The sequence below is a fragment of the Larus michahellis genome, chromosome 1, assembly GCF_964199755.1.
Source record: "Larus michahellis chromosome 1, bLarMic1.1, whole genome shotgun sequence".
NCBI classification, from domain to species: Eukaryota; Metazoa; Chordata; class Aves; order Charadriiformes; family Laridae; genus Larus; species Larus michahellis.
In genome coordinates, this window is record NC_133896.1 from 665807 (window position 1) to 677356 (window position 11550).

General features: G+C 67.5%; 2 protein-coding genes across 3 annotated transcripts; one reads left to right on the top strand and one right to left on the bottom strand.

The window, feature by feature from the left end:
* Positions 1-1014: 1014 nt before the first annotated feature.
* On the bottom strand, positions 1015-4325 carry LOC141737654 (adenylate cyclase CyaB-like). The gene is made up of 4 exons (XM_074572592.1): positions 4162-4325; positions 2398-2499; positions 2128-2253; positions 1015-1303 (listed from the first exon to the last, which is right to left on the bottom strand). Exons 1-4 carry the CDS (start codon positions 4315-4317, stop codon positions 1160-1162), a joined length of 528 nt encoding a protein of 175 aa, XP_074428693.1. The 5' UTR covers positions 4318-4325; the 3' UTR covers positions 1015-1159.
* Positions 4326-4444: 119 nt separating this feature from the next.
* CHKB (choline kinase beta) lies at positions 4445-9195 on the top strand. 2 transcript variants are annotated; one of them, XR_012585286.1, is made up of 12 exons: positions 4445-4649; positions 5811-5919; positions 6105-6218; positions 6394-6527; positions 6756-6860; positions 7224-7282; positions 7449-7536; positions 7637-7745; positions 7863-7969; positions 8154-8235; positions 8377-8756; positions 8885-9195. XR_012585286.1 is itself a non-coding variant. In XM_074573082.1 (11 exons), exons 1-11 carry the CDS (start codon positions 4498-4500, stop codon positions 8431-8433), a joined length of 1116 nt encoding a protein of 371 aa, XP_074429183.1. In that variant the 5' UTR covers positions 4445-4497; the 3' UTR covers positions 8434-9195. The 2 variants fall into 2 exon arrangements, 1 of the variants encoding a protein (XP_074429183.1); XM_074573082.1 differs by having other exon boundaries at positions 8377-9195.
* Positions 9196-11550: the final 2355 nt, after the last annotated feature.

An 11550-nucleotide genomic window follows, 5' to 3' on the forward strand; every position in this document is an offset into this window, starting at 1 on the left:
TGGTACTGGCACCGGTGCTGTTTAACGTGTTGGCGACATGGACAGTGGGACTGAGGGCACCCTCAGCGAGTTTGCGGATGACACCAAGCTGAGTGGTGCGGTGACACGCCAGAGGGACAGGATGGCATCCAGAGGGACCTGGACAGGCTGGAGAAGGGGGTCCCTGTGACCCCCATGGGGTCCAAGCAGGCCCAGTGCAGGGTCCTGCCCCTGGGTGGGGGCAGCCCCCGGTGCCAGCCCAGGCTGGGGATGGAGGGATGGAGAGCAGCCCTGAGAGAAGGGCTTGGGGGGGCTGGGGGGGGGAAAAGCCGGCCATGAGCCGGCACCGTGCGCTGGCAGCCCAGAAACCCCCCGCAGCCTGGGCTGCATCCCCAGCAGCGTGGGCAGGGGGGCGAGGGGGGGATTCTGCCCCTCTGCTCCGCTCGGGGAGACCCCCCTGCAGTGCTGCCTCCAGCGCTGGGGCCTCAGCACAGGAGAGACACGGAGCTGTTGGAGTGGGGCCAGAGGAGGCCCCGGAGATGCTGGGAGGGCTGGAGCCCCTCTGCTGTGGGGACAGGCTGAGAGAGCTGGGGGGGTTCAGCCTGGAGAAGAGAAGGTGCCGGGGAGACCTTCCAGCCCCTTCCAGTCCCTAAAGGGGCTCCAGGAAAGCTGGGGAGGGACTCTGGCTCAGGGAGGGGAGCCACGGGACGAGGGGGAAGGGTTTTCCACTGGAAGAGGGAGATTGGGATGAGATATTGGGAAGAAATCCTTTGCTGTGAGGGGGGTGAGCCCCTGGGCCAGGTTGCCCAGAGAAGTTGTGGCTGCCCCATCCCTGGAGGGGTTCAAGGCCAGGTTGGACGGGGCTTGGAGCAACCTGGGCTGGTGGGAGGTGTCCCTGCCCAGGGCAGGGGGTGGCACTGGGTGGCCTTTAAGGTCCCTTCAACCCAAACCCTTCTGGGATTCAAGGGCCATGGGTGCCCTGACCTCGGCATTGAGGCCCCAGTGCCCCCCAGAGCAGCCCGTCCCAGGCACAGATGCCATCGGTCCCCAAATTTTATTGTGCAGCCAAGGGCACAGGGCAGCAGCTGTCCATGGGGTGGGCTGGCCCAGCCCTGTCCCCCTGCTCTCGGTGCTGTCACAGCCCAGTGAGGGGTGCCAGTGAGGGGCCACCAGCAAGCCCTCACAAGCCCGACTCCCCCTTGGCCAGCAGAAGGTCCAGGTAGGCTCCGGAGATCAGGTCCTGCTCCTCGATCCCCAGCTCCTTCATCAGCTGCCGGGCCACACGCTCGCCGTCCTCCAGGGTCTGCTCCTCGGTCAGCATCACCTGTGGGCACAGGGCAGGTGAGCATGGGGCCCACAGGGCTGGCCCCCGCGCCCCGGCCAGGCCCCACCATCCCGGTTTCCACTGGGACAGAGTTCATTCTCTTTCCAGTGGCTGCCGTGTTTCAGTTTTGCTGTGACAGGAACGTCAACAATGCACACTGGTTTAGGTGTTGCCAGGTGATCTTTGTACTATTCAGGGACTTTTTTCAACTTCCCACAGAAGCCGGGACGGAGCACAGACAGGAGGCTGGAATGGCCAGTGGAATGTTCTGTACTACGGACGTCACGCTCGGCACAGAAATGGGGGCTGGCCGGGGGGCGGGAGTCTGCCATCGCTGCTCAGGACAGGCTGGGCAGCGCATCGTCGGGTGTGAGTGGTGTGTGCTGGATTACTTTATCTTGTATATTCTTTTACCATTATTATTATTGTTATTTTCCTTTTTTCTGTTACAGTTCTATTAAACTGCCTTTATCTCAGCCCACCGGGATTTTTCTCTTCCCTTTCCCTTTCCCCTTCCCTTGCTCCTTCCCCTTCCTTCCCTTCCCCTTTCCGCTCCTTCCCCTTCCCTTCCTTTCCCTTACCTTCCCTTGCCCCTTCCCCTTCTTTGCCCCTGCCCCTTTCCTTCCTTTGCCCCTTCCCTTCTATTCCTTTCCCTTTTCCTTCCCTTCCCCTTGCCCCTTCCTTTTCCTTTCTCTTTTCCCTTTCCCCTTCCGCTTTCCTCTCTCTTCCTCCCTGCCCATCTGTGGGGAAGGGGGAGAACCGTGCAAGCGCTGCGTGGTCCCAGCTGCCAGCCGGGGTGGTGCCAGGCCCCCCCCCAACCTCACCTCCAGCTCCAGGAAGTCCCCCAGCCCCTCCACACGGTCCAGGTGCACCCGGGTCTGTCCCACGAGGTAGAGGAGACGCTCCTTCCTCACCACACCCAGCACACCCAGTGCCTGCCCCAGCACCGCCTGCGCAGTGGGAGAGGAGCTGAGAGGGGCAGCCGCAACGCCAGGCCGTGCTGGGGGGCGAGGCCAAGGGCAGAAGCCCCCCGCAGGGTGGGGACAGCAGCCAGGACCCCTGGGTGCGCTGTCCCGGGCCCCCCCAGCACTCACCTCCAGCCCGTCGGGGTCGTCTGTGGGGGTGATGCTGAAGCAGGAGAGCTTGGGGCCGGTGGCATCGGGGCGCTCGTAGAAGATCAGCTCCCCCCGGCCATCCTGGGAAGGCAGCGGGGCAGGGGCAGGTCAGGGTTGGGCAGAAGAGGCAGGATCAGGGTCAGGGTCAAGGTCAGAGATGGGGACAGGTCAGGGTCATGGTCAGGCAGGGGCAGGGTAAAGGTCAGGCAAAAGAGGCAGGGTCAGGGAAGGTCAGAGTCAGGCCAGACCAGGGCCAGGCCAGGTCAGGGTCAGGCAGGGCCAAGGTCAGGCAGGAGAGGCAGGATCAAGGTCAGGCAGGGTCAGAGTTCGGCTCAGGCAGAGTCAGGGTCAAGGAGGCCAAGACAGGGTCAGGATGAGGGTCAGGGTCAGGCAGAAGGGGCAAGATCAGGGTCAGGGAGGGTCAGGGTCAGGACCAGGCAAGCAAGACAGGGTCAGGATCAGGCAGGAGACATAAGGCCAGGGTCAGGGTCAGGCCAGGTCAGGGAGTGTCAGGGTCACACAGGGTCAGGGTCAGGGTCAGAGTTGGGCAGGAGAGGCAGGGTCCAGGAGGGTCAGGGTTAAGGAGTGTAAGGAGGGGTCAGGCAAGCAGAGTCAGGGTCAAGGAGGGCAAGTCAGAGTCAGGGTCAGGCAGAAGAGGCAGGGTCAGGGTCAGGCAGGGTCAGGTCAGGTCATGATCAGGGAGTATCAGGGAGGGTCTGTCAGGGTCAGGATCAGACCAGCGGCTTCGGGTTCAGGGTCCATCAAGGTCAGGATCAGAGTCCATCAAGCGGGGGGTCAGGGCCACTAGTTGGGGGGGCAACAGGAGCACCACAAAGAGGATGGGGACACTGGTCAGGGGAGGACACTGGGAGACACTGGGAGGGGCACGGGTCAAGGTCAGGGTCCGTCAGGGTCAGAATCCATCAGGGTCAAGGTCAGGCGGGAGAGGCAGGGCTGGGGTCAGGCCAGGTCATGGTCAGGGAGTATCAAGGAGGGTCCATCAGGGTCAGGATCAGGGTCCATCAGGGTCGGGTCAGGGTCAGAGCCCATCAGGGTCAGGATCAGGGTCAGGGTCCATCAGGGTCGGGTCAGGGTCAGGGTCCATCAGGGTCAGGATCAGGGTCAGGGTCCATCAGGGTCGGGTCAGGGTCAGAGCCCATCAGGGTCAGGATCAGGGTCAGGGTCCATCAGGGTCAGGATCAGGGTCAGAGCCCATCAGGGTCGGGTCAGGGTCAGAGCCCATCAGGGTCAGGATCAGGGTCAGGGTCCATCAGGGTCGGGTCAGGGTCAGGGTCCATCAGGGTCGGGTCAGGGTCAGAGCCCATCAGGGTCAGGATCAGGGTCAGGGTCCATCAGGGTCAGGATCAGGGTCAGGGTCCATCAGGGTCGGGTCAGGGTCAGAGCCCATCAGGGTCAGGATCAGGGTCAGGGTCCATCAGGGTCAGGATCAGGGTCAGGGTCCATCAGGGTCGGGTCAGGGTCAAGGTCAGGGTCAGGCGGGAGAGGCAGGGTTAGGGTCAGGCCAGGTCATGGTCAGGGAGTATCAGGGAGGATCCGTCAGGGTCAGGATCAGGGTCAGACAAGCGGGGTCAGGCTCAGAGTCCATCAGGGTCAGGGTCAAGGTCAGGGTCATCCAGGTCAGGGTCTGGGTCATCCAGGCCAGGCCAGGCCGGGCCCACAGGCCGCCCCCCCACAACCCCCACCACCAGCACCCCCACCACCCCCACCTCCCCCCGTCCTCACCGTCCGCCGGCGCAGCTTGAGCCGGCCCCTGGGGACGCGGAAGAAGGTGTCCGCCTGCACCAGCCCCTCCCCATCCCCTCTCCCGGAGCCCCGCAGCCGCTCGGCGACCGCCGCCGGCTCCCGCAGACGGGCCTTCACCTCCACGTTGCGCCTCATCCCCGCCGCGCCCCCCCATTGGTCGTGCGTCGGACGTCATCACCGGGCGCGCATCGCCATTGGGCAGAGGCAGCCGAGCGCGCCGTCTCATTGGATAGCACTCGCCTCGCCCCGCCCCGCTGGGCCGCGACGGGCGGCTCCGCCGCCCGGCGCGGCCCAGCGGGACGGGGCGAGGCCGCAATGGCGGCGGCGGGACGGGGGAACGGGAACGGGAACGGGAGCGGGGTCGTGTCCGCCGCCACCCGCCTGCAGGCCTACGCCTGGTGCCGGGAGTTCCTCGCCGGTTCCTGGAAACTGATCGGGCCCGAGGAATTCGGGATCGGGCCCGTCAGGTACGGGGGGCGCCGCCCCGGGGTGTGTGTGGGGGGGTGTCTAGATGGGGGTGCAGTGACCAGGCCCTGCCCGGCCTTACCCCGGGGTCCCTCTGTGGTGTCACCCGGTGGCCCTGTCCTGCCCCTTCCTGGTGGCCCTGACCCCCTCACGGTGCCCCTGTTGCCCCCCCCCCCCCCCGCGGTGGCCCAGGCCCCCCTCGACCGGTAGCCCGGCTGCCCATCCCCCGGTGGCCCGGTCCTCCCCCCAGTTCGCCCGGCAGAGGCCCCAGTCTCTTCCCCCAGTCGTGTCCTACCCCCGAGTCCCTGTTGTCCCCCCGACCGGTGTCCCTATGCCCCTCCCAGTGTCCTCCCCTGACCAGTGTCCCTGTCCCCTTCGTGGTGCCCCTGTTGCCCCCCCAACCGGTGTCCCTGTCCCCCAGGCGGTGTCCCTAATTTCCAGCCGGTGTCCCTGCTCCCCCTCCAGTATCCCGCAGTTGCCCCTCCGCCGGTGTATCAGTCCCCTCACTTTTGTGCCCCAGTTACCCCCAACCAGTGGCCCAGTTCCCCCCACAGTGTACCCCAGTTGTCCCCCCCCAAACCAGTGTCCCTGTCCTCCTCCTGGTGTCCTTCAGTTGCCTCCCCAGCCGGTGGTGCAGTCCCCCTCCCGATCTCCCCCAGTTGCCCCCCCAGCCCCTATCCCTCTCCCCCTCCCAGTGTCCCCCAGTTGCTTTCCTGACTAGTGGCCCAGTCCCCGTCCCTGTTTACAGGAGTGCCCCTGTTACTCCTCTGATCGGTGGCCCAGTCCCCGTCCCAGTGCCCTTGTTACTGCTCTGACCGGTGGCCCAGTCCCCCCTGCAGTGTCCCACTGTTGCCCCCTCCCGGTGGCCCTGTGTCCTGTTCTCCAATTGCCCCCCGCAACTGGAGTCCCTGTTGCCTCCCTGACCAGCCATCCCCCCTCCCACTGGCCCCCAGTTGCCCCCCTGACCAGTGGCCTTGTTGTCCCGCCGACCGGTGGCCCTTTCCCCTGCCAGGTGCCCCAGTCCTACCCCTGCTTCCCCCCCCAGGGTGCCCCTGGCTCTCTCCCAGTCATGTCTCCACCCGAGTTCCCCGTTTGCCCCCCTGCCATGCCCAAGGCCCCCCCCGGTGACACCCCCGCAGCCCCTGACCAGCCTGTGCCCGCAGCGGGGGGCTCAGCAACCTGCTGTTCAAGTGCACGCTGCCGGAGCACATCCTGAGCGTGGGGGACGAGCCCCGGCAGGTCCTGCTGCGTGTCTATGGGGCCATCCTGCAGGTGAGTGCGGGCGCTGGCACCCCCCGGCCTGTGGCACGCCCCCAGCCAGTGGCACCCAGGCAGCTGCGGGGCTTGGGGCTCTGCCAGCATCTTCCTCCTGGCTGGGGCCTGGCAGCCGCCCTGTGTCTCCTGTGGGGGCCACGGGGGCTGCGGGGGTCGTGGGGGCTCACTGCCTGTGTCCGCAGGGCGTGGACTCGCTGGTGCTGGAGAGCGTGATGTTCGCCATCCTGGCCGAGCGGGCGCTGGGGCCACGGCTCTATGGGGTCTTTCCCCAGGGGCGGCTGGAGCAGTACATTCCGGTATGGGACAGGCCCCCCCTCGCCCCATCCCGCAGGAGCCTGCCTGGGGGGGTCTCCTCTCCCCGGCTCCGGCCATCCACCGCAGGGACAGCCACCCCACGGGGCCTCTCGTAGCTCCCAGGGCAGGGCCGGCCCCCCTGGGTGGGCTGCTCGCATCACTGCTGTGTCCCCCCAGAGCCGGCGCCTGCGGACCGAGGACCTGTGGGACCCCGACATCTCCAAGGAGATCGCGGTGAAGATGTCGCGGTTCCACGGCATGGTGATGCCCTTCAACAAGGAGCCCAAGTGGCTGTTTGGGACCATGGAGTGGTGAGGGCAGGCGCCATCCTCCCTGGTCACCTCAGCCCCTGAAATCCCCCAGGGTCTGGAGCACGGGGACATTTCCCGGCCGGCTGCTGGTGGGGCACACGGGAACAGGGTGCAGAGCAGCTCTGTGGTGGCCCCAGCTCAGCGCCAGGATGGGGAGAGAGGAGTTTTGGGGGGGTGGCAGCACCCAGGGGTGTCCGTCCCACCGCAGCGCCGTCTCCTTGGCTCCAGGTACCTGAAGCAGATTTCGGAGCTCACCTTCCCTGAGGAAGAGCAGCTGAAGAAGTTCAACCACCTCAAGACTTACAACCTGCAGGAAGAGATGAAGAGCCTCAGGTGAACCTCACCTGCCCGCTGGCACAGGGCCGGGGCTGAGCCTCCTTTCGTGGCCAGCCCCCTCACGTGGGGGGGCCTGGGGAGACTCAGCTTCTCTGGGGAGCGGTCCCTTCTGTCCCGTGTCCTCGGAGGGTGCCCTCCATCCGAGGGCCCTGCACAGGTCCCTGGGGGACGGCTCTCAGAGGGGTCCCGGTGTCCTTGGAGCACGGTTCCCACCAGGTTCCTCACACTCTGGGTCCCAGCTGTGTCCGTAGCTCTGTCCGCCTGTGTGTGGTGGCAGTGGTGGCCCCCGCGTCCCTGCAGCTGGTGGGCGAGGGCCTGCAGGTCCTGCCCCCACTGAGGCGTCTCTCCCCTGACCTGCAGGGAGCTGCTGGAGTCCACCCCCTCGCCTGTCGTCTTCTGCCACAATGACGTCCAGGAGGGTGAGTGTGGCGGCTGCTTCCCATCATGGGGGGTCTCCCTCCCTGGCCTCCCCGGCCACACCTTGCCAACCCTGGGTATGGGCTCAGCCTCCTGCCCCCCCGAGCTGCCCCCCGGCTCCGGGAGAGCTGGTGGGTCCCCTCGAGCCCCCGTCCTGTCTCCGCGCAGGGAACATCCTGCTGCTGGCCGGGCGTGAGGCTTCCTCCTCCGACAGGCTCATGCTCATCGACTTCGAGTACAGCAGCTACAACTACCGGTGGGGCTGGGGGCCGCGGGGGTCCCTGCGGCAGCCGCTGTGGGGTCCAGGCTCCTGCGTGTGAGGGGCCGGGGCTCTGCTCACCCTCCCCTTCCCCCAGGGGCTTCGACATCGGCAACCACTTCTGTGAGTGGGTTTACAATTACACCCACGATTCCTGGCCCTTCTTCAAGGCTTCCCTGGAGAACTACCCCAGCCGGCAGCAGCAGGTAGAGCTGCCCTGGCCCTCGGCAGCGGGCAGGGGGTGCTCCCAGTGAGGGGGGGGCCTCAAGGAGGCTGGAGGGGGTCTGCCGGGCAGGGCAGTGCCAGCTCTGTCCCCCTTCCAGCTGCATTTCATCCGGCACTACCTCTCGGAGGACTCGGGGCGAGGCGGGGACACCACGCACGAGGAGCAGGCCCGCATCGAGGAGGAGATGCTCACCGAGATCAACCGGTGAGGGGCACGCTGGGACCAGGGGGGGTCCCTGTGGCTGTGGGGACTGTCCTGGGGGCACGTCCCCTGATCTCCACTGCACAGAGAGGGCAGCAGCCCCAAACCCTCCTCGTCCCGCTCCCTCCTGCGCCGGTGTGGGGCAGGGAGGGGGGTCCCGGTGGGGCTGACAGCTGCTCCCCATCAGGTTCGCTTTGGCCTCTCACTTCTTCTGGGGCCTGTGGTCCATCCTGCAGGCGAAGATCTCCACCATCCAGTTCGGGTACCTGGTGAGCGCTGCCCCTGGGTGCCTGGTGCAGGGCTTGCCCAGGCACCCCTTGCACGTCCCCCCTCCTCTGCTGCGAGTGTGGGGGGGGCTGGGGGTGTCAGGGGGGGCATGGGCAGTCCCTGACTCCCCTTTCCCGTCCCAGGACTATGCACAGAGCCGCTTCGAGGCCTATTTCCAGCACAAGGCGCAGTGGTCCTGAGAGCGGCCGACCCAGCCCTGCCTGCGACTCCGCAGCCGCCCCCTGCCCACCCCGGCAGCGCCAGGGACACGGGACCGTCCAGGGACACCATGTCCCCTCCTGGGGGGGCTGCCTCTGTGCCGCCGGGGGGCTGCCCCCCAGCCCGGACTGCCTGGCCGGGGGCTGTAATGGTTTTGGGGGACTGCTGTCTGTCTCTGCTCCCCAGGGCTGCACAGCGGAGTGGGGAGAGAGGTGGGTCTGCCCGGGCGCGTGCCCCCTGGGAAAAGGGGGACATCCTGCCCCGGAGAGGTGGCACGTCGGCCATGTCCCTGCCTGCGCCTGCGGTGCTGCCTGCAGCTGCCCCCTCACTGCCCCTGTCACAGCTCCTCTGCGCTGGCCTGTCCCTTGCCTCTGCGCTGCTGGCACCGAGTGGGGCTTGAGCAGCGGGTCCCGGCTGGGGGGGCTGCTGCAGGCTGGGCTGGGGGGGGGCACATGGCTCGGCTGTCCTGGCTGTCCCCTGTATGGTCCCGCTGCTGAGAGGGGTCCGGGCAGGGATGCTGAGGGGTCCCGGGGTGCTGCTGGGGGCAGAGGGGTGCGGGGGACCCACGTTTGTGACTCATTCCCCCCCCGCCCCCCTCCCAGCCCCCCGGGGACGAGGCAGGACCTGTGCGCTGCTGGCCGTCCCTGGTGCCTGGTGTCCCTGCGGGCCGGGGCCGCTGCTGACCCCCCCCGACAGCAGAATGTAACCTGCCCTCAGACCAATAAACGCTGCGCTGGGCCCCAGCTGCTGGCTCTCCGTGTCCCCATGGCCACCACCCCCCGTCCCCGCTCGCCCCCCACCCCGGCATGTCCCAGGCTCTGCTGGGCTGTCCTGACCCCCTCTGCCACCTGGCACAGAGGGTGGGGGGGCTGCCCCACAGCAGCATGCGCTGACCCCTTCTCCCCGTCCCTCTGTCCCCAGACCCCCTCTTCCATGTCCCCTCTCCCCAGACCCTCTGTCCCCTGTCCCCTTTCCCCTGTCCGCCTGTCCCCTCTCACTTGTTCCCCTCTCCCCAGAACCCCCCCTCCTTCTTCCCCCTGTCCCCAAACCCCCTTTTCCATGTGCCCTCTCCCCAGACCCCCTCTTCCATGTCCCCTGTCTTCCTGTCCCTTCTTCCCTGTCCCCCACTCCCCAGGCCCCCCTCTCCCATGTCCCCTCTCCGCAGAGCCCCCAGCCAGCACTGGGGGGGTCGGGGAGGGGGGCTGTGGGATGGGCAGTGGGTGCCACAGCTGATGCCTGCCCTGGGCTGGGGGGGACGGTGGGGGGCACAGGCTGTGACCCCACCTCGCCCTGGAGGTGCGTTCCCCGCACCCACCCCACACCCTGGGGGGTGCTGCCCCCCACCCTGCCCCTGCGGCCGGCCCCGAGGGTCTCGCCCATTGCAGCGGCTCTGGCCATGGCATGGGGGGGGGCTGTGCGGCACTGTCTCCCCCTGCCCGCGCTGTTCCGGTGCCTTCGGTCCCCCGGGGTTATCTCTGGGTGACATTTGGTGCTGTCCTGGCCCCCCTGCAGCCCCCCCCTGCGTTGGGGTGATGCTCTGGGGGGGGCTCAGGGGGTGCAGGCAACGGGGGGGTTGCTGCCTGCCCCCTGCCCTGCCCCATAGTCTCTCCTTCCCCCAGTGTTGTGGGGCTCATGTGTGTCCCCCTGCTCCAGGTCACTGTGGCCCCCCCGGGACCTTCCCTGGCCCGAGCCCCGGTGCTGTGAGCTGATGGGGGCCCGGCCATGTGTGCCCGTCCTTGGCTCTTGGGGCTGAGCGTGAGGGGGCTGCGGGGGGGTCCAGGGCCTGGTGCTCCCCCTGGGCACTTGCCCAGCTCCTCCTTCACCCACGTCCTGGCTTTTTATAGCCCGGTGGCCAGCGAGTGGCTCTGTGGGGCATGGGCTGGGGGGGGGGCAGAGGGGTGGGGGGCTGTGCAGGGGGCGAGCCCTGGCCGTGGCGGGCAGCGGGCACATACTGTGTATGTGACACACACATGCGTGTGCCCCGCATGCACCCACCCCACGGCTGGGGGGCAGCCCTGCCTCAGGACGGGGTCTGGGGGCTGTACCGGGGGGTCCGCGCTGCTGGGGTCCCCTCCAGGTGGCAGGGAAAGGCAAAGGCCCCCGGTACAGGGGGACAGCTGTCCCCCCAACCTGCTCCCCTGCACCACCCTGACCCCTGACCCCCCCACAGCCCCCCGGCCACGCTGCCCACAGCCGAGACGCGCTGGGGACCGGCCTGCATGGGCAGGGACCAGCCCGGAGATGTGGGTCCCTTCCCAGGGTGTTGACCTCTTCCTAGGATGCGGGTCCTTTCCCAGGGCGGCAGTCCCTTCCCCAGGCATGAGTCCCTTCCTGGGGTGTCAATCCTGTCCCGGGATGTGGTTCCCTTCCCGGGGTGTCCATCCCCTCCTGGCATGTTGGTCCCTGCCTGGGGTCTCAGTCCCTTCCCAGGTTGTTGATCCCTTCTTGTGGTCCTGGTCCCTTCCTGGGATGTGGATCCCTTCCCAGTGTGTCGACCCCTTCCGGAGGCGTCCATCCCTTCCTGGGGTGCCAGTCCTTTCCTGAGCTGTCCATCCCCTCCCGGGATGCGGGTCCCTTCCTGGTGTCCTGGTCCCCTCCCAGGATCCCAGTCCCAGCCCAGGGTCCCAGTCCACTCCTGGGCTGTCCATCCCCTCCCGGGGTGTCAGTCCCTGCCTGGCATGTGGGTCCCCTCCTGGGATGCAGGTCCCTTCCAGGTCCTGGTCCCATCCTGGGCCCCTCCTGGGTTCCTAGTCCCATCCTGGGGTGCCAGCTCCCTCCCGGGGTACAGCTCCCTTCCTGGTGTCCCAGTGCCATCCGATCTGTTCCCAGGATCCTGGTCCCATCCTGGGGTGTTGGTCCCCTCCCGGGATGTGTGTCCCTTCCCAGGGTGTTCATTCCTTCCTGGGGTGTCCATCCCATCCCAGGATCCTGGTCCCTTCCTGGGCTGTTCATCCCCTCCTGGGGTGCTGGTTCCGTGCCCAGGGTGTCAGTCCCTGCCTGGGATGCAGGTCCCCTCCTGGTGTCCCGGTCCCATCCCAGTCTGCTCCCAGAATCCTGGTCCCCTCCTGGGGTGTCGGTCCCCTCCTGGGGTGTCAGTC

Excerpts from the sequence above, each read along its gene's own strand:
- LOC141737654 (XM_074572592.1), bottom strand. The coding sequence starts at position 4,317 with ATGAGGCGCAACGTGGAGGTGAAGGCCCGTCTGCGGGAGCCGGCGGCG. Across the intron at positions 2,500-4,161 it reads TCAAGCTGCGCCGGCGGACG|GATGGCCGGGGGGAGCTGAT; the intron begins GTGAGGACGGGG and ends CTGCCTTCCCAG. Across the intron at positions 2,254-2,397 it reads ACGACCCCGACGGGCTGGAG|GCGGTGCTGGGGCAGGCACT; the intron begins GTGAGTGCTGGG and ends CCCACTGCGCAG.
- CHKB (XM_074573082.1), top strand. The coding sequence starts at position 4,498 with ATGGCGGCGGCGGGACGGGGGAACGGGAACGGGAACGGGAGCGGGGTC. Across the intron at positions 4,650-5,810 it reads TTCGGGATCGGGCCCGTCAG|CGGGGGGCTCAGCAACCTGC; the intron begins GTACGGGGGGCG and ends CTGTGCCCGCAG. Across the intron at positions 7,746-7,862 it reads ACCCCAGCCGGCAGCAGCAG|CTGCATTTCATCCGGCACTA; the intron begins GTAGAGCTGCCC and ends TCCCCCTTCCAG.